Consider the following 21,056-nt stretch of genomic DNA (forward strand, 5'->3'; position numbering starts at 1 on the left):
GCTATAGAGCAAATCCCAAAGGATGCTATAGGCTACAGTTTCACCATGCCATTTACCTCCTTCTAGCCATTCTAACATCTCAGCATCCAAAAAATATATAAAATTATATACAGTTTCAGTATTCATAGACCTTTGTTAAATCTTATCTTGTTTGTTGTTACCCCTTCCTCTCATTTCATCTCTTTCTCCATCTCCAGGGGTGTCTAGGCAGTGAGCACTCTGACTTGTTCATATTAAAGGGGGTGTCGACAGTATGGGGAAGGGGGCTGCATCTGATTGTTGATCTTAGAGAGGCTGTTGCCTCTGGGTTTTAGGACTTGTCTGGTATAGGAGCATTCTGGTGTATTTAAGTTTTTGAAAGATAAAACTTAGTGAGTGAATCTTTTATAGAATCTCAGGTAGGGACCTAGGTATTTGGGGACTACTTTTGGTAAGGGCATGGCATACTGTGGCCATTTGGGATGTTTAACTGGAGATTGCATAAGAGAAACCTCTAGGATAGCCTCTCGATTCTATTTGGGATCTCTCAGCCACTGTAACCACAGCTTGTTACCTTTCTTTTCCCCCCCTTTTGGTCAAGTAGGCATTTTCAATTCCTCGCTGCCAGGGCCAGGCTTGCTCCTGGGAGTCATGTCCCAAATTGCCAGGGAGATTCATTTCCCTGGGAGTCATGTCCCTTGTGGGGGTGGAGGGGGGGGAGAGGTTATTTGCTGAGTTGGGCTTAGAGAGAGAAAGGCCACATCTGAGCAACAAAAGAGGTTCTCTGGAGGTGCCTCTTAGGCATAATTGTAGGAGGGCTCGGCCTCCTATTTACAACTCTAAGTTTCACAGGAGCAAGCCTCAAGTTAAGGGCTTGATTTATTAAGTAGGGGATTCCTAACTTCACTTAACCTATATTCTAACCCAAGATAAACTGTCCGTTTCTTATATTATCTTCACTTTGTTGTACAATCATTGTCACTCTCAACTTTAAACAATTATTATAACATGGTACATCCCAGAGCTCTTATCAGCCGCTAATTATTCATCCCTAGTATTAGTGTCGAGTTGGTAAGATATTCCTATTTAATACACTCTTTAATACATAATGGGTAGTTTTTCCATACCACTCTGTTACTAACCCTCTGCATCAGTGTCATACCTTATAAGTATATCATACTGATGCTTGTTTAGGTGGTGGTGCTACTCTGTGGGTTAGATGCCTTTAAACAACTATTTACAAACATGTTTGCCTTTAATACATCACTGATACTTACAATCCCACTAACAAACCAGAGTCACACCTGGCCATTCCCATACCCTCATTATTATATCTGTACATATTAGATTATTTTTCCCCCTTCACTAGCTTCTGTCTATCTCTTGGTCCCTATATTCTACATTATAAGCATTTATTTTAGATTTTTCACAGAGTTCACCTTAGTGGTAACATATGATATCTCTCCTTTTGTGCCTGGCTTATTTCACTCAGCATTATATCTTCAAGATTCATCCATGTTGCTATATGTTTCATAACCTCATTCCTTCTTACTGCTGCATAGTATTCCGTTGTGTATATACCACATTTTGTTTATGCACTCATCTGTTGAAGGACATTTGGACTGTTTCCATCTCTTGGCAATTGTGAGCAATGCCTCTATGGACACTGGTGTGCAAATATCTGTTTGTGTCATTGTTTTCAGATCTTCTGGGTATATACCAAGAAGTACAACTGCTGAATCATAGGGTAAGTAGATATCTAGTTTTCTGAGGAACTGCCAAACTGACTTCCAGAGTGGCTATACCATTACACGATCCCACCAGCAATGAATAAGCGTTCCAATTTCTCAACATCCTGTTCAACATTTGTAGTTTCCTGTTTGTTTAATGGCAGCCGTTCTTATTGGTGTGAGATGATATCTCATTGTGGTCTTGATTTGTATCTCCCTCATAGCTGGTGAATATGAATGTTTTTTCCTGTTTTTTAGCCATTTGTATTTCCTCTTCAGAGAAATGTGTTTTCATATCTTTTGCCTATTTTATAGTTGGGCTGTTTATTCTATTTTCATTGAGTTGTAGGATTTCTTTATATATGCAAGATATCATTCTTTAATCAGATACATGATTTCCAAATATTTTCTCCCATTGAGTTGGCTGCCTCTTTACCTTTTTGACAAATTCCTTTAAGGTACAGAAACTTTTAATTTTGAGGAGTTGCCATTTATCTATTTTTTCTTTTGTTGCTTGTGCTTTGGGTGTAAGGTCTAAGAAGCAGCATCCTAATATTAGGTCTTGAAGATGTTTCCCTACATTATCTTCTAGTAGTTTTATAGTACTGTCTCTTATATTGAGGTCCTTGGTCCAGTTTGAGTTAATTTTTGTGTAGGTTGTGAAGTAGGGGTCCTCTTTCATTCTTTTGCATATGCATATCCAATTCTCCCAGCCCCATTAGTTGAAGAGACTGTTATGTCCCAGTTCAGTGGATTTGGGGACCTTATCAAAAATTAGTCAACTGTAGATCTGGGGTCTATTTCAGAATTCTCAGTTCGATTCCGTTGATCAATATGTCTATCTTTGTGCCAATACCATGTTGTTTTGACTACTGTGGCTTTATAGTAATCTTCAACATCAGGAAGTGTAAGTCCTCCCACTTCGTTTTTCTTTTTTAGAATGTTTTTAGCAATTCGAGGCATCTTTCCCTTCAAAATAAATTTGACAACTAGCTTTTCCAAGTCTGCAAAGTAGGTTGTTGGGATTTTGATTGGAATTGCATTGAATCTATAGATGAGTTTGGGTAGGATTGACATCTTAACGATGGTTAGCATTCCTATCCATGAACACAGAATATCTTTCCATCTCTTTAGGTCCCCTTTTATTTCTTTTAGTAAAAAGATGTAGTATTCTGTGTGAAGGTCTTTTACATCCTTGGTTAAGTTTATTCCTAAGTACTTGGTTTTTTTTAGTTGCTATTGAGAATGGAATCTTTTTCTTGAGTGTCTCTTCAGTTAGGTCACTTCTAGTGTATAAGAACATTACTGACTTGTGTGCATTAATCTTGTATCCTGCCACTTTGCTGAACTGATTAGCTCAGGTAGCTATATGTCATTGATTTCTCAGGGTTTTCCAAATATGAGATCATATCATCTGGAAATAATGACAGTTTTACTTCTTCCTTTCCAATATGGATGTGTTTTATTTCTTTGTCTTGCTGGATTGCTCTGGCTAAAACTTCTAGCACAATGTTGAATAACAGTGGTAACAGCGGGCATCCTTGTCTCAGTCCTGATCTTAGAGGGAAGAATTTCAGTCTCTTACCATTGAGTACTATGCTGGCTGTGAGTTTTTTCCTATATTCCCTTTATCAAATTAAAGAAGTTTCCTTCAATTCTTACTTTTTGAAGTGTTTTTATCAAAAAAGGATGCTGAATTTTTTCAAATGGTTTTTAAGCATCTATTGAGATGATCATTTGATCTTTCCCTTTTGATTGGTTAATGTGTTGTACTACATTGATTGATTTTTCTTATGTTGAACCACTCTTGCATGCCTGGTATGAACCCCACTTGGTCACAGTGTATGATTTATTTTAATGTGTCTCTGGATTTGATTTGCAAGAATTTTCTTGAGAATTTTTGCATCTATATTTAGGAGGGAGAATGGTCTGTAGTTTTCCTTTCTTGTGGCATCTTTATCTGGTTTTGGTATTAAGTGATGTCGGCTTCACAAAATGAGGTAGTATTCCATTTTGTTCAATTTTCTGCAAGAGTTTTGGTAGGAATGGTATCAGTTCTTTTTGGAAAGTTTGGTAGAATTCCCTTGTGAGGTCATCTGGCCCTGGACTTTTATTTGTAGGAAGCTTTTTGTTGACTGATTGGATCTCTTTGTTTGTGATTGGTTTGTTGAGGTCTTCTGTTTCTTCTCTGGTAAGTCTAGGTTGTCCATGTGTTTCCAAGAAATTATCCATTTCCTTTAAATTGTCTAGTTTTTGGTGTACAGTTGTTCTTAGTACCCTGTTATGATTTTTTAAAATTTCTTCAGGATCTTCAGTAATGTCCCTCCTCTCATTTACTATTTTGTTTAGTTGGATCTTCTTTCTTTTTGAATATGTCAGTCTAGCAAAGTATTTGTCAATCTTGTGGATCTTCTCAAAGAACCACTGTTTGGTTTTAGTTATTCTTCTATTGTTTTTTTATTCTCCATATCACTTATTTCTGCTTTAATCCTTGTTATTTCTTTTCTTCTACTTACTTTAGGATTAGTTTGCTGATCATTTCCTAGCTTCTTCAGTTGTTCCATTAGTTCTTTGATTTTAGCTCTTTCTTCCTTTTTATTGTATGCATTTAGATCTATAAATTTCCCCCTCAATACCGCCTTCACTGCATCCTATACGTTTTGATATGTTTTGTTCTTGTTTTCATTTATCTCTAGATATTTAGCAATTTATCTTGCAATTTCTTCTTTGACCCACTGATTGTTTAGAAATGTATTATTTAGCCTCCAGGTATTTGTGAATGTTCTAGATCTTTGATGGTTATTGAATTCTAGTTGCATTCCATTGTGGTCAGAGAATGTACTTTGATAATTTCCATCTTTTTAAATTTATTGAGGCTTGTTTTGTGCCCTAGCATATGATCTATCCTGGAGAAAGTTCCATGAGCACTAGAGAAGAATGTGTTTCCTGGTAGTAGTTTGGGATGTAATGCTCGCTATTTGTCTATTAAGTCTAATTCATTTATCACATTGTTTAGGACCTCAATTTCCATATTGGTCCTCTATGTGGTTGATCTATCAATAGAAGAGAGTGGTGTATCAAAGTCTCCCACTATTATTGTGGAAACATCTATTGCTTCCTTCAGTTTTGCTGGTGTTTGTTTCATGTACTTTGGAACACCTTGATTGGGTGTATAAACATTTATGATTGTTATTTCTTCTTGGTGAATTGTCTCTTTTATTAGTATATAATGTCCTTGTCTTTTATGAATTCCTTGCATTTAAGGTGTATTTTGTCTGAAATTAATATTGCTACTGCTGCTTTCTTTTGGTTGTAGCTTGCATGGAATATTTTTTCCATCCTTTCACTTTCAATTTCTTTGTGTCATTGGGTCTAAGATGAGTCTCTTGTAAACAACATATTGATGGTTTGTATTTTTTAATCCATTCTGCCAATCTATGTCTTTTAGTTGGGGAGTTTAATCCATTACATTCAATGTTATTAATGTGAATGCAGTTCTTGAATCAGCCATCTTATCCTTTGGTTTTTATTTGTCAGATGTATTTTTTCCCCTCTCTCTTTTTATTTTCTTTAAGGTATCCCTACTAAAACTCTTCAGTTATGTGCCCTTCTCCAGACCTCTCTCCTTTCTTTTTTTCTCAGCACGTAGAGCTCCCTTTAGTATTTCTTGTAGGGCAGGTCTCTTGTTAACAAATTATCTTGGCGTTTGTTTGTCTGTGAAAATTTTAGGCTCTCCCTCAATTTTGAAGGAGAGCTTTGCTGGATAATGGATTCTTGGCTGGCAGTTTTTCTCTTTCAAAATGTTAAATATGTTATCCACTGCCCTGTTCCCTTCATGGTGCCTGTGGAGTAGTCACTACTTAGTCTTATGTTGTTTCCCTTGTATGTGACTCACTTCTCTCTTGCTGCTTTCAGAGCTTTCTCCTCTTCATCATTTGACAGTCTGATCATAATATGTCTCAGAGTGGGTTTATTTGGATTTATTCTATTTGGAGTTTGTTGCGCATCTTTGATTTGCATATTTATGTAAATAGAAGGGTTGGGAAATTTTTCCTGATAATGTCTTTGAATACTCTTTCTGGCCCTTTACTCTTATCTTCCCCTTCTGGAACACCAATGATTCTTATATTTGTGTGCTTCATGTTGTCCATCATTTCCTTTAGAGCCGTTTCAAAATTTTCCATTTTTTTCACCATTTCTTCTTTGGTGATTTCACTTTCCATCACCCTATCTTTGGTTTGCTAATTTGTTCCTCTACCTTTTCAAATCTTGTGTTATATGTCTCAAGAATCTTTTTTAATTTTATCAACAGGATCTTTTGTTTCATAAGATCAACTATTTTTTTATTTACTCTTGCAAGTTCTTCTTTATGCTCTTCTAGGTTCTTCTTCATGTCCTTTATATCCTGAGCCATGATATTGATGATTGTGTGTACTTCTTTGATTAATTGCTCCAAGTTCTGTGTCTCTTCCTGTTAATTAATTTGGATGTTTGGTGTATGCATATCTTCTGATTTCTTCATATGCTTTATAATATTCTGTTGCTTTTGGCCTCTAGGCATTTGCTTATCTTGATAGGGTTCTTTTAGGATATGCAGGATTATTTGACCATTTATCTGTAATTTGGCAGAGCTACAGCTTGGTGGAGTGCACTTTCCCTGACCTACCAGCAGATGGCACTCCTGAGCCTCCTCTTACACTCAAGCCAGTTCTCTGCAATTTTGTCTATGCATGCAGTGGCTGTCCAAACCATGTGGAGGTCCAATCATTGCACCAATTTTCTGTGTGCACTAGGGACTGCCAGCCCTGTGGGTGGGGGCATGCCCTGTGCAGTTTGGTAGGGAGTCCCCTCCAGGACACAGTGGTCCCGGCCATTCTGGGGCTGTGTGTGGGGTACTCTGGGGCTGCAGAGCTATGTATTTCACCTTCCAGCCCCAACATGCCACAGTTCCTCTCTGCTGTGGGCCCATGAGTCCTTGGGATGGGGGATGGCTCCTGGCACTTCTCTGTGGCATTTTGGTCCCTAGGCTTTGCACACTGCAGGCTTCCTTGGAGGAAGGGTGGATGCCATTACAAGCCTGCCAGATCCCAAATTCCCTCAATGAAGCTCTCAGCAATGGGGCTGTGAAGGGTTGTGTCCCATCCAGCTGCAAAGATGGCTGCATGGGAAGTTGAATGCTGCCCTTTCTGTGCTTGTCTGCCTGCTCCAATCTCTAGTCCCTAGCATGGGGGCTCTTGGCTGCCTGTTTGTAAAGGGTTATCACCCACACCAGGTACTGAGGAGGGTGCCCAGGACATGGAAGTCTACTCCCCACCATGCCATCTGCCAGCCCCAGCTGCCTGTTCCCTGGCAGTGTTCTGGGCCTAACACTTACCCATCTCGAACAGTTTTTCAGTTTCCCCAAGTACACACTCACTGTGGCTGTAGAAGTTTCTGCCCAGCTGGTTGAACCCTGGAACTGCTGTTCTGGAATGCTTTCTGTCCTATATTTAGTGTTTTCCATGGAGGAGAATTTTGCTCTATCTTTCCTAATACGCCGTCTTGCATTTTCCCAATATATCTTCTCTGATGATGTGATTTTTCAAATGTTTTTCCCATTTGCTAAAAATTGGGGAGTTTTTCTTACTGTTGAGATTTGAAACATTTTAAAAAATATATTCTGAGTACAAATTAGATTGATTTACAAATATTTTCTAAAATTCATAACTGTCTTTTGATAAAGTCCATTTTATCAATTTTTTCTTTATGTATCATGCTTTTAGTATCATATCCAAGAACTTTCTGCCTAACCCCAAGTCATGAAAATTTCTCCCATATTCTGGAACTTTTATATTTTTACTTTTCAGTTAATTTCTTGTGTAAGGTAAGGGGGGGGGGGTTAGGTTGAAGGTTTTTTTTTGTTTCTTTTTTTGCACAGGGGTATCCAGCTGCTTCAACACTGTTGAAAAGATCAACATTTTTACATTGACTTGCTGGAAGATATATATTTTTTACATTAATGGTGCAATATAAAAGTAGCTTAATTTTCAGATGAGTAGGTTTTGAAGTCAGTTTGTGTGAAGTTGAATCTCAGCTCTCCCATTAATTATCTGTGACAATGACCAAATACTTAGCTTTTTTTTTGTCTTAGTCTACTTAACTGTAAAATGATAGTCATAGTACCTACTTCATTGGATTACTATGAGGATTAAATGTGTTATGTGTAAAACACTTAGAACAGTGCCTGATTTATAGTAAGTGATGTATTAGGGTTATCATTTATGTAACTTTCAACTACTGTAAATATTGGAAATTTGTCCCATAAAAATGGTTTAACAATTTATGCTCCCCACCAACAATACAACAGATATTCCTGTTGATGAGTCAGCACTAGATATTATGACCCTCTCTATTCATTGTAAGCCTGATAGTCAAATGTGTTTATAATTTGTATTTTAGAATTTGTAGTCAGATTAAACATCTTTTCATATGTTTATTAGTGTATCAGTTAACTTTTGCTGAATAACAAGCCATCAAAAAAACATAGTGATAAAACAATAAACCTTTGTTATATGTCATTATTCTGTAGGTCAACTGGGAAGTTCTATCAAGGCTGGGTTGGCTGATCTCTGTGATCAGCTGGTGGCTTGGCTGGGGCTGGATGGTCTAGGATGGCTCACTCATGTATATCTGGCAGTTAGTCTCTGGGCCTCTGCTGGGATGGCTCATGTCTGCTCCATGTGGTCCTTGTATTCACCAGTAGGTTAGTCCAGAATTCCCATCATAGTGGTCTCAGGGTTCCAAAGAGCAGCAGGAGAGGGCAAGCCCAGTGGGACAGTCTAGGTGGGCAAGGATTTTTTAAGCCTCTGTATCACATTTGTTAATGTTCCGTTGACTGACGGGAGTCCCAGGGCAAACCTAGATTCCAGGGTTGGAGGGATAAATTCCATTGCTTGATAGAAAGAACTGCAAAATATTGTGAAATTTGTATTTCTTCCTCTTCCAATTAGCACTGATTTATTGATTTATAGAATCTTTATATGTTATGCATATTAACTTTTTAAGTTTTACATGTAAGAATATTTTTCCCACTTGGTCCTATAACTTTGTTTATAGATTCTTTTGCTGTGTAGAAGGTTTTTACTTTTTTTGTAGTAAAATCTGTTATTTTTTTTTTTCCTTTATGGGTTTGAGAATATTTGTGCCTTTGGTTGAACAGACAGTAAACTTATTTTATTCTTCACCTCATTCACAGAATGCAGACCAGAGCCCAGCCTTAGTAATTATTAGGTAAATGCTTACTGAGTGATTCTTTTACTGAAGGTCAGTCATATTTATTTGTTCACTTATGCATTCATCACTCTTTTCTGAGAACCTATTATCTGCTAGGCATTGGGCTAATTGTGAGGGAAACAATGGTGGCTAAAATGGACTTCATTCATGGCTTTCAAAGTTAAATGCAAAGTCTAGTAAAAGGAACTTAAAATCAGTGAGACAAGGGTTCAAATTCCATCTTTTCACTTACTATCATTGTGACCTTGGGTATATTACTGAACGTTCCTGAGTTTCAGTTTTTTTCATCCATAAAACAATATAAATACCTTCCTTCAATATTGTTGTAAGACTACAAATGGACAGTATTTGTAAGCACCTAGCATAGTGTCTGGTATGTAACATATAATAAAAAATGTTAGCTTCTTTCCCTATGTGGTATAATCTGAGGTCTGCTAAGTCTAGGCCTCTTCCCCTGTCAGTCTTAACATATGTGTGCTAAATGTGTAATAAAATTTCCTGTTTGGATGTTTTGCCTGCTCCCTAGAAAAGTTTTCTGCCAGTTGATGGGTCCTAACACTAACTAGAGAAGGTGTTTTCCTGGGTGGAAGATTTCTAGTGTTCGAAGTTGCGGAGAGGATGCCATTACCTCCAGCAAAGAGACAAAGGCCCTGATTGAGGAAACTGTCTTGGCACAATTCCTGCAATTCCTGGGTGAGAATGGTTTGTGGTCAGAGACGCAACCCAGTCACATTCCAGGATGCCCCAAGTCTAAACTCAATATAATACACAACACACAATTGTGTATTATGTATTTAATACACAAAAAATTTAGCAACTTACCTTAGTTATTTCCCGTCCTGTGCATTTTGGACTTTTCTCATTAATGGCCCAATATCTTCTTGGGACAACCCCTGAGGATAAAGTTATTGCCCAGAGTCTTACTATATGCACAAAAGGATCACGGAGAATAAAAAAAAGATTAAAGTGTTCAAAGCTTGCCTGGGAAATGGATTTCTTCAGGGCAGACAAGAAGGCAGAGAAGACACTAACAATACTTTACTAGAGGGTTGTTGCATGGAAATGGCATCTAGTTGTATATAGGATCCAAAAAAGGAGAAAGTAATGTCAACTGTAGGATTAACTTAAGGAAGAATATTCTGGAAGTGAGTTCTATTGAACACTTATTCGTTCATCAAAACATCAAAACTCTGCTCAGTAGTTATCCTTTTGGGGAAGACTTTCCTAACTCTCTTCTCATACTTCTCTCCCTTTGCCTGGGCAACTCTGCTCTCTTGGATCAAATAGCACTTATTCAGGGAGGCCTTACTGATCCACCGGCCCAACATCCCCCCAATCCCCTGGCAAATCTGATTTAGACTCACCATTATGTTATCTCATAGCACCTTGCGATTTTCTTACAGTACTTTTCATGGTACCATGGTCATATTTATTATCCGACTGGGTTTCCATGTGTCTCTCTCTCATTTACCTGTCAGTTACCTGAGGGTTGAGACTGTATCCGTCTTGTTCATTGTTGTGTCTCTATGGCTGAGTACAGTATCTAAAAAATGGGAGATACTCTAAATGTTTAACAAACGAATGAATGAACATATAAACGATTTAATGAGTGTTTTGTGAACTGAAGAGAATTATTCTTCTCTGGACAGAGTAAAAAATAACTAAACTGAAATCAAAACAATTCCACAAAATATTCTGGATAGTTTGGAGATTCTCTTTGCTTCTTCAGTTCATTGTTTGAGCCTTGATGCTAGAAATGCTTTTGGCTTAGACCATTTCAGCTCACTGCCAAGCCCCTGATTTCAGAAATACTTTTGTCAAGGTACTTTTGATATTTGCCATTTTAAATATTTAGAACTTTAAGGCATCTATTGCTGTTACAAAGGTGAGAGGCCAAGAACACATTAGAAAAAATTTTAATGTAGCTAATACCAAACTGCCAAGAAACCTTAGAGACTGCTCCCCTGAAGACATGATGCATTGGTCCAAAATTAGCAAAATTCCACCCAGTATTGAAATTCTGAGGTAATAACAATCACAAGGAAATAGCTTTGTTATGCAATGATTTAACCCGTTTTTTACTCTTAGCTTGCCAATGCTTTGAAATGGGAACTGGGCTAATCAGAACTTGGATATCTGCAGCTCTGCTGAACTTGAATGTGGGAAGAGAGAGAAAGCAGGTTAATTGGAAAAATATGTTGGGCTACGGTGGAATGTATTTTTATTGATATTCATATTTAACCTTTCTGGGTCTCATTTTCTTCATCTGTTAAAAAAAAAAAGTCATAATTGGCGACCTTTGAGGTTTTTATTGTTTTTTTTTTTTATTTTTTTACTTTGTGGAGGCAAAATTCATTTAATAGTCACCACTGTAACCTTTCTAAAGTGTACCATTCAGTGGCTTTTAGTATATTCATTTTATAGTATATTTTGAAGTTTATTGTGGTACCATATATATAACTCGAAACTTGCCATTTTAAACATTTTCAAGTGTACAATTTAGTGGTATGAATTACACTTAAATACTGTACTACCATCACCACCATCCATTACCAAAACTTTTCCACTGTCCTAAAAAGAAAGGCCATACCTAATAAACAATAAGTCCACATTTCTCCCTTCTCTCTGTCCCTGGTAACCTGTAATTTACATTCTGTCTCTATGAATTTGCATATTCTAGATATTTTATATAAGTAGAATCATACAATTTTGTCCTTTTGTGACTGGATTATTTTACTTAGCATAATGTTTTTAGGTTCATCCAGGTTATAGCATGTATCAGAACTTCATTCCTTTTTATGGCTAAATAACATTCCATTTTATATATATACCATATTATTTTATGCATTCATCTGTTGATGGACATTTGAATTGTTTCCCCCTTTTGGCTGTCATGAATAATGCTGCTATGAACATTGGTGTACAAGTATCTTTCAGAGTTCATGTTTTCACTTCTTTTGAGTATATACCTAGAAATAGTCGAGGTCATATGGTTATTCTATGTTTTTTTTGAGGAGCTGTCAAACTGTTTTCCACAGTGGTTGCACCATTTTACATTTCCATCAACAATGCACGAGGGTTCTAAGTTCTCTGCATTTTTGCCAACACTTATTTTCCATTTTTTAAAAAGCCATCCTAGTGGGTGTCATGTGGTATTTTACTGTGGTTGGTTTTGTATGCTTTTAATTAAACAAAATCATTTTTTTTTCAAATAAAATCTTATTGCAGCATAAATGTTAAAAATACAATAGAAAGTAGAGCTGCTCAAATGAGTGTGTGTGTGTGTGTGTGGGGGGGGGGTCTGCAATCCACCCTGTTGATTTCATCCCCCCGTCCCTCACTACCATTCTTAGAACCTTCTGGAATACCTCTCCAGAAATTAAAAAATGAGGACTACTTGAAACAGAGTTTGAAAAACATGGCTCTCTCTCTATTTGCTAATTCAATTCTGTTCTATTACATGTGTGTTGATTTAGGCCCACAACCATTTCTATTGCTATTTTTAGATTCAAAATATTTCCATGTCTTAGTTAATGGCTCATTATTCATAGCAATATTGAATACAAAAAAAAAAAAATCCAAATACAACAACATATTTTGAACATTATTTTGAGTTCACCACAATGGGATTTAGTCAGAAAATGTTACTATGAAAATTAAATGCTCTTCAGTCTAGCACACAAGGAAATACAATTAGCAAAACAACATTCTAGGGTAATTTATGCTTTGGTTGTGATGAACCAATATGTTTCATCTTGGCAGATGCCATACCGTGGCAGCAAATATTTCCTTCCAAATAAGAGCACATGTTAATACAAAAACTGAAAAGTGTTTGAGAGGAGATCTTTTCTAAGGAAAAACACTGTCAATCTCAAAAACACATAAGACGTGTGCAATTTAATATGAATCTCACTTTTTTTTTTAAAGAGCAAACCATTAGCCTTGATGATAGAAGGGTAAATTGGACTAATTAGTGAACTTGAACAGTGATTATTTAGGCCATGTCTCCAACATGACTTGGAGATGACGGAGCTGTAATGTAAGAAAAGTTGTTAAGCCTGGGGACAGAGATCAAGGTGAACCCCGAAAGGATCTGTCATTTGACGATTATTCACAGGAAAATGTCCCTGATGACAGATTCCTTGAGTGGATCATGCAGTCTGACCTTGCACAGGTCAGTAGAACTCTTGCAAGAAGCCACAGGCCACGGTGGTATCTTTGCAGTAGGACCTCTGCACCTCCAATCCACCCTCCACTTCCCTTTTCTTAAATTTTGTTTTAACCCATATCCTTTTTTTTTAAAAATAGACTTTACTTTTTAGAGCAATTTTAGGTTTTCAGAAAGTACAGAGAGTTCCCAGGCACCCTCTCTCCCCACCCCACTACTCATAGTTTCTCCTATTATTAACATCTTGCATTAGTGGGGTTCATTTGATACAATATTGTTGAAACAACAGTGATACATTATTTTTAACTAAAGTCTATAGTTTAAGGTTCACTCTTTGTGTCATACAAGTCTATGGGTTTTGACAAACGCATTATGTCATGTGTCCACGATTACAGTAACATAGAGAATATTTACCCTAAAAATATCCCATTCACCTATTCATCTCTCCAGTTATCCCCCTGAATCCCTAGCAACTACTGATCTTTTTTCTGTCTCTATAGTTTAGCCTTTTCCACAGTGTCCTATGGTTGGAACCATACAGTATGTAGCTTTTTCAGACTGGCTTCTTTCACTTAGCAATATGCATTTTAGATTCTTCGTGTCTTTTTGTAGCTTGATAGTTCTTTTCTTTTTATTGCTAAATAATATTCCATTGTATGGATATACTATAATTTGTTTATCTGTCCACCTATTAAAGGATATCTTGGCTGCTTCCAATTTTTGGCAATTATGAATAGAGCTGCTATAAACATTTGTGTGCAGGTTTTTATGTGGACATCGGTTTTTAATTCATTTGGGTAAATACCTAGAAGGGTGATTCCTGGATTCTATGAATCCATATGGGTTCTTTTTCAGCATTGAAGGACGATGTCATTCCCTATTATAAGTCCAAAGAAGAGAGAAAGAGAAAATGAATTATCTGGATACAATCCAAGAAGATCTGGAGTGGGTTTTGGAATAAATGATAATAGACATATATTTCAATGGCTCTTGACTGCCTCCCTTCTTTCCAGGGCTATTGTCCCCTTTTAAGGGATGCACAGAATATTTTCTTTTTTTAAGTTTAACTTTTGTGTGTAGGTAATATTCAAATGGTTCAAAAGCTGGTATAACTAGGTATACAGTGAAAAGTTTTCCTCTATCATTGTCCCCTGACTACTCAGTTCTCCCCGATAGGTCACCACTTTTCTCAATTTCTTGTGTTATCTTCCAGGAATTCTTTAGGCATATCCAAGGAAATGCAAATATGGATTCTTATTTTAGGAAAATGAAGCAGATGAATTCTAAAATCTGTCCCAGGAACCTTGTGGATATTTCTTCTCATACCTAAAGCTCACATCCAAGATCCTTCTGACATTTCTATTCTAAATGGTGTTACAAAGGACAGAGGGCTCACCGGTGGAAGAGGGCTTCCTATAACCAACATGCTGAACAAGGGCACCAAAGTGTAGTCAGGTCTAGACTGCAGGGAGTGTACAAGCTTCCTTTCCATTCTGGTAGTGAAGGGAGATTGGTGGGTGGAGTAAGAGAGAAAAAAAAAAAAAAAAAAAAAAAACTGGATCCATACCTAGAAACAATTTATAGACCAAATGTGGTTGTCTTTTCAAATCAGCTGCTTTTTCTATTGTTTCCTAAAGTCATTAAATAAACCACAGCCAGCGGCCAGTGCCGAGAGTTCAGAGCAGATTCCTCGGTTTTGGCATTTCACTCTACTGGCCCTAGAAACAGGGCTGGATTGAATCGGAGCTGAAAGAATTACCGCGTTTCCTTCCTCTTGATGACTCTTTCTGGGAACATGCCTGAAATGAGTGAGCGCAGGAGATGAGGTGGTGTCCACTCAGAGACAGGGCTGGAGATGCACGTGAAAGGGAAGATGTACTCTGCTGTTATACTTGGAGCTGTAAATTCACAGTTTGGTTTCCTTGCTCACCCTCTCTACCTTTTTCTTATCCTAATCTCTGCCCCTTGGCTCTGCTGAGAGCTTAAAGTTACTGATGAGGCTAGAAGCAAGTTCGATGCTTTAGGAAGCAGGGTTGAGAAACAAACCTAGGCAAGTTTTTCTATCCAACCCCATGTATTGAGTCAGCATCACAATAAAATGCAAATATGACTGTTGCTTAAATTGATTTGACTTTGAAATTCTTCTTTCTAATTAATCAGATAAAGATGTAATTCCTAGTAGGATCACCTTCAAAACATCACTGTGTATGGCAAACATTGGCAATTACCACTAAAACCATATCATATGAGGAACAATGTGTGGCTTAAGTAGGTGCTAGTCCTCCATCTGCCAACACTGCACTAGGGAGGATGTTCCTGTATCAGCTGATGTGAACAAAACAGCATCATATTTGTCTTCATGGAATTTACTATCTAGGGGAAGAGAACTAAATACAATAATTACAAACTGTGGTAATTTTTGTAAAGGAAACAAAAAGGAGACTGAGTTAGAGGTTAATGAGAACAGAGTGTGTGCATATGGTGGAAGGGCGGGCAAGAGAAGCCCTCTATGAGAAAGTGGCACTTAAGCTGAGACCCAAAGGGTGAACAGGAGCTATCCATGCAAAGAGGGAAGGACTGCATTCCAGGGAGAGGGGGTAGCATGTAGGAAGACTGAGAAGGTAGGGTAAGAGAGGACATGGTGTATCCAAAGAACTGAAAGACCAGTGAGAATTTGAATCCCACCTCTGCCTTCAGTGGCTGTGGAATTTAGTCTCCATTTCCTTATCTTTAAAATTGAGATAAAGGTGTTGAGAAAATTCAGCGAGGTAACTTGAGAATTAAATGGAAATATATCAGCGAGGTAACTTGAGAATTAAATGGAAATATATAGCTTACTTGAATCACTTTATATCTACACAAAGGTCTCTGAGATAACAGTTGCATCCTCATCACCCAATACGCTTGACCCATTTAGTCTCCTGACCATTTAATGTAGATTTGGAATTAACCACCACCAAAGCCAGAGAACGTTCTCCATTCCTGATATTTCCACATTTAAAGAGTGGAGAGAATAGCACATATTCCATTTGTTCCATATTAGAAACTTCTGAAATCAAAAGAGACTCAGAAAGCAAAATGGGGATTTTCTTTTTTTTTAAATGTGCATCATTTATGGAATAAATATATGGAATTCATTTTAAATGTCATGTAGAATTTTGTTTTTATATTTGGGGAAGAGCTGGGACTTGGCACTAAACATTCAGGAAATATAATAAGAGAACTGAAATAATGGTCATTGAGTATTCAATATGTAGCAGACACAGTGATAACAATTTATGTATTTTATCTCATTTATTCTTTACAAGGATCCTGCAATATAGGCTATATTGATCTCATTTTAAAGATGAAGCAAATAAGGCTCAGAGGAAAATGCAGACTTCACTCACTCACTGCCTCTCTCCTATCTTATATACTTTAGCACGGAATTGAGCAATTCTATGAAAATGATGAGTCTATAAAGTTAGAATATGGTGCAACTGGTTGTGATAATTCTTTAAAATACTTTGTTGTTGTGGCAACACATGCCATGTCATAAATTTAATTTATCTCAAGTCAACAAACATTTACTGAATACTCAACTATGTCTTGTCACTATAGTGGGTAGAGATATATAATCTATGGCTTTCTTTGGGGATGGAGAATAACTGATACTACATGGCAGCTATGGAGTGGGGCAGGAGAGGTTAGCAGAGTCTAGGTGATGAAGGGACTTGATGCCATGGTAGAGAGTTATGAATCTTATCCTATGGAAGAGACATACTTGATCAGGACAGCACTTTGGAAAGACTACTCACGCAACAATTTTTTTAAGACAAAACTTAGTTAATACCCTTTATCCTGTGTGCTCATGTTAATAAACTTCATAATATATTATGCCTCCTCTTTGCTTTTAGGAACTGTGGAAGGTGCCATGGACCTGATCTTGATCAATTCCCTACCTCTTGTGTCTGACACTGAAACATCCCTCACCTGCATTGCCTCAGGGTGGCGTCCCAATGAGCCCATCACCATAGGAAGGGACTTTGAAGCCTTAATGAACCAACACCAGGATCCATTGGAAGTTACTCAAGATGTGACCAGAGAATGGGCTAAAAAAGTTGTTTGGAAGAGGGAAAAAGCTAGTAAAATCAACGGTGCTTATTTCTGTGAAGGGCGGGTTCGAGGAGAGGCAATAAGGATACGAACCATGAAGATGCGCCAACAAGGTAACCCACCCCTCAGTTATGGGCAGGTGAGGCCCACTGAGACACACACACACACGTGCACCTTTTGCCTTGGTGGCTTCTCACTCAAAGGCTAGGCATGAGCTGCTTGAGTTTGTGGAGCATGAGTACCTGTCTGCTGCTTCCAAACATCACTGTCTTTGGTACATGGAACATTAGAGATAAAGGAGATCAGACAATCCAACCTCCTTATGTACTAGGGATATTTGTGTCTAGTTTATGAGATGAAATGAAATATATTAGCATATCATGGTGTTCTAGTGAGGGTTTCATGAACTCCTAGGAAATATGCCTATATTACATGCATGTAATATGAAAATCACAGCAGTGAAGGACAATTGTCCATTGTCAAATGAAACACAATTGGCTGTTTTGAGCTCTCATTGAGTTTTCACCTGAAACTCGTTTATTTTCTTGCCTCTGAGTTCTCTTGACAGAAGTCAGTGTTTTCGAGGAAAACTTACGATAGAAATTTTAAAAATGGATAACATCTATCAGTAATTCAATTTAATTGGTTACTTGGAGTATCAGTTATCTATTGCCAAAGTAATGTGGTGTAACACACAACCACCAGCTACAGAGGCATACAACAATGTGCATTTATAGCTCATGAGTCCAAGTCAGCTGGGTTGACTAGGTGGCTCTGCTGATCTTGGCTGGGCCTGGTCACATGTCTGGGTATCAGTTGGCTGTAGGCTTGTCAGGCTGGCCTCACCTGGAGCAACTAGGGCCACTCAGCTCTGTTCCACATGTCTCCCATGCTTCAGCAGGCTAACCTAAATATGTCTACAGAGACGTGGCGGAGGGCAAGAGAACAATGGGAAACGCACAAACCCTTTGAGACCTGGGCTCTGAATTGCACACTGTAATTTTCACCTCATTTTATTGCTCAAAGCAAGTGAAATGATTGAGTCTAGAGTCAGAGTGGGAGGGCACTACAAAGTTAAATGGCAAAGATTATGGATACAAGGAAGGATAAAGAATTTGGGCCATATTTGTGGTCTACCACCCTTGGGAAAAGAACATGATTCAAGTTTAGAAGTTGGAGTGGTCAAGGCCTAGCTCATAGATCAGCAGAGTTTCCATGGAGGATTTTGAGAGCCTCCTCCTAAGCTTGTGTGTGTGTGTGTGTGTGTGAGAGAGAGAGAGAGAGAGAGCTTTATTGAGATATAATTCATATGTAATACAGTCTTCTCATTTAAAGTGTACAGTTTAGTAGTTTTAGTATATTCAAAGAGTTGTGCAACCATCACTGTAATCAATTTATAACACTTTCATCACCTCAAAAAGAAATCCTATACCTTTTAGTGATCACCTTCCCACCCTGTCCCCCCCAGCCTTAAGCAACCACTAATCTACTTCCTGTTTCTATAGTTTTCCTTGTTTTGAACATTTTATATGGATGGAATCATATAATATATGGTCTTTGTGACTGGCTTCTTGCTCTTAGTATAATGCTTTCAAGTTCATCCATGTTTATAGCATGTATCAGTACTTCATTCCTTTTAATGGTTGAATAGTATTCCATTGTTTAGATATACTACATTTTGTTTATTTGTCAGTTGATGGTCTTTTGGGTTGTTTCCACATTTTGGCTATTATGAATAATGATGCTATAAACATTCATGTACAAGTTCTTGTGTGTACATAAGTTTTCATTTCTCTTGGGTATATACCTAGAAGTGGAATTGCTGGTCACATAGTAACTCCATGTTTAATTGTTTGAAGAATGGCTAGACTGTTTCCCAAAGTGGTTGCACCATTCTAAATCCCCACCATCAGTGTATGTGGGTTCTGATTTTTCTACCTTAAGCTAAATCTTTAGACCAGCCCACCAATCTGATGGCAGTTGGAGGAGCTGGCATGGCAAACATTATTTAATGATTTGGTTTGGCCCCAAGTCTCCCAGGCCTGGACAAGTAGATTTCTGGGTGCTCTTGATGCAATCTGATGAGAAGAGGGCATAGAGAGCTCCAGCTCAGATGGCCTCTTACTATTAGACCAGAAAGAGCTGCACCTTCATCCATCAGCCACTTTCTCTGGGCTGCTTTCAATACCTAAATTGAAAGAGTCCTTTCCAAATGAACATCATCACCACAGGGGGCTGTGGACTGAAAATTTGTCATTTCATGAGGTGATATTGTGAACTCTTCAGAGATTTGGCTTTCAATTATCAAGCTGATTCAGATAACTAACACACCTCTGCACATTTCTCTGATAGGCAGATTCTTATATAAGAATCTGCTGTTTTCTAGATCAGTGCTTCTCAAAGTTGAAAGTACTTAAGAATCACCTGGGGGGTCTTGTTAAAATGCAGATTCTGATTCAGCAGGTATTGCAGTGGAGTTGGGGGTGTCCTGACATCCTGCCTTTCTAACAGTGTCCCAGGTGATGTGATGCTGCTGGGCCCCAGACCCTACTTTGAGTAGCTTAGAGTGAGCACCTAACTGGGGTCTATCTGAACACATTTCTTTTGAGTTTGCTAATGGTAGTAATTAAAGGATCTGAGAGCAGCAAGCTCATTTTAAGATCAGAAGTGATAAAATCGCTATTCATTACAAACGAAGGAAAAAGTTTTCTTAACAAAACTATAATGTTCACCTTTATATGACACCGGGGCGAGTGGGAAAAGTGCTCAACAGAAATTCCCAGGAATGCAGCTCTCTGCTGAGGGAAGAGAGGTTGAACAAAGGGATGTGAGGTGTGCCAAAGCTATCATGGCTGAAAAGTCAGCTCTATTATTTTGCACATGTCATTTGGTATTTGACTTGTATAAAGAGTAATGTCTCTTTGCTGATGTTTCCGCATGCTGAGTGCAGATGATCTGAGATTCTTGCCCCAGTGGTTTCATAGGAGTGAAATGTGAAGAGCTGTCGTTTCTTTGCTTAGCTGTCCTGGGATCAGCTTCAATAATGTATAAATATGAACATGCAGAGCATATTGAACCAGAACCTTGGCAGTTAAAAACCAACCATAATGACCTGTTTGAACTGAGAGTCCAGGTCAGCACAGGTAGAAGGAAGCTTAAATTCAATTAAATGAGGCAAGGCAGGCTTGGATAATGTAGCATAGTAGAGAGAAGATGACTTTTAGACTCATATACTAACCTGAGTTTTAATTTTTCCTCTACCACTTACTAGCTGGTGGTCCTAAAAAGGTTATTTAACCTCTATAGGTCTCATGTTTTTTTTCTCATCCATGAAATGGATATAATAATACCTACAAAATGGTCTTAAGTTTTAAAAACAAGATGGTATATGTAAGAAGCCAGTTCTCCTGAGTACGTTTAAAGTAAGATTTGATTTACACAATAGACGTGTTCCTGAAAGCATATGTTAAATGAGATATTGCAAAAATAAGGTACTCAATAGTAAGAACAATAGCAATTTGTAAATGGCGGGGATGGGATGTGAGGCCAAGCAATCTGACTTCAGAGCCTGTACTTATAACCACTGTACTGTCCTTTGTGTGTCACTTTCACTGAACATTAATCATGCTCTCCCATTCTGAGCACTTTGTTCTATAAAGTACAATAGCTCCACTTGAAACTCTAAAAAGCAACCCAGGATATAGAGTAGAAGTGTGGAGTTGAAGGCAGCCAGACATGGGCTTCAGCCCAACCCTACAACTGAATGACATGTCTCAGGGCAAGGTACTTAACTGATATCATAGTTTCCTCAC

The 21,056-nt window shown here is 37.9% G+C and overlaps 1 protein-coding gene across 3 annotated transcripts in view; it reads left to right on the forward strand.

Annotated features, from left to right (window-relative positions):
• TEK (TEK receptor tyrosine kinase) overlaps positions 1–21,056 on the forward strand; it is a 136,698-nt gene that overhangs the window by 58,105 nt on the left and 57,537 nt on the right. For all 3 annotated transcript variants that reach the window (XM_037798400.1, XM_037798398.1, XM_037798399.1), the window contains exon 2: positions 17,046–17,357. In XM_037798400.1, the coding sequence (XP_037654328.1) occupies positions 17,063–17,357 (295 nt within the window). In that variant the 5' untranslated portion in view covers positions 17,046–17,062. The remainder of the gene's footprint in view (positions 1–17,045; positions 17,358–21,056) is intronic.

This window comes from Choloepus didactylus, chromosome 10 (genome assembly GCF_015220235.1).
Source record: "Choloepus didactylus isolate mChoDid1 chromosome 10, mChoDid1.pri, whole genome shotgun sequence".
Classification (NCBI taxonomy): domain Eukaryota; kingdom Metazoa; phylum Chordata; class Mammalia; order Pilosa; family Megalonychidae; genus Choloepus; species Choloepus didactylus.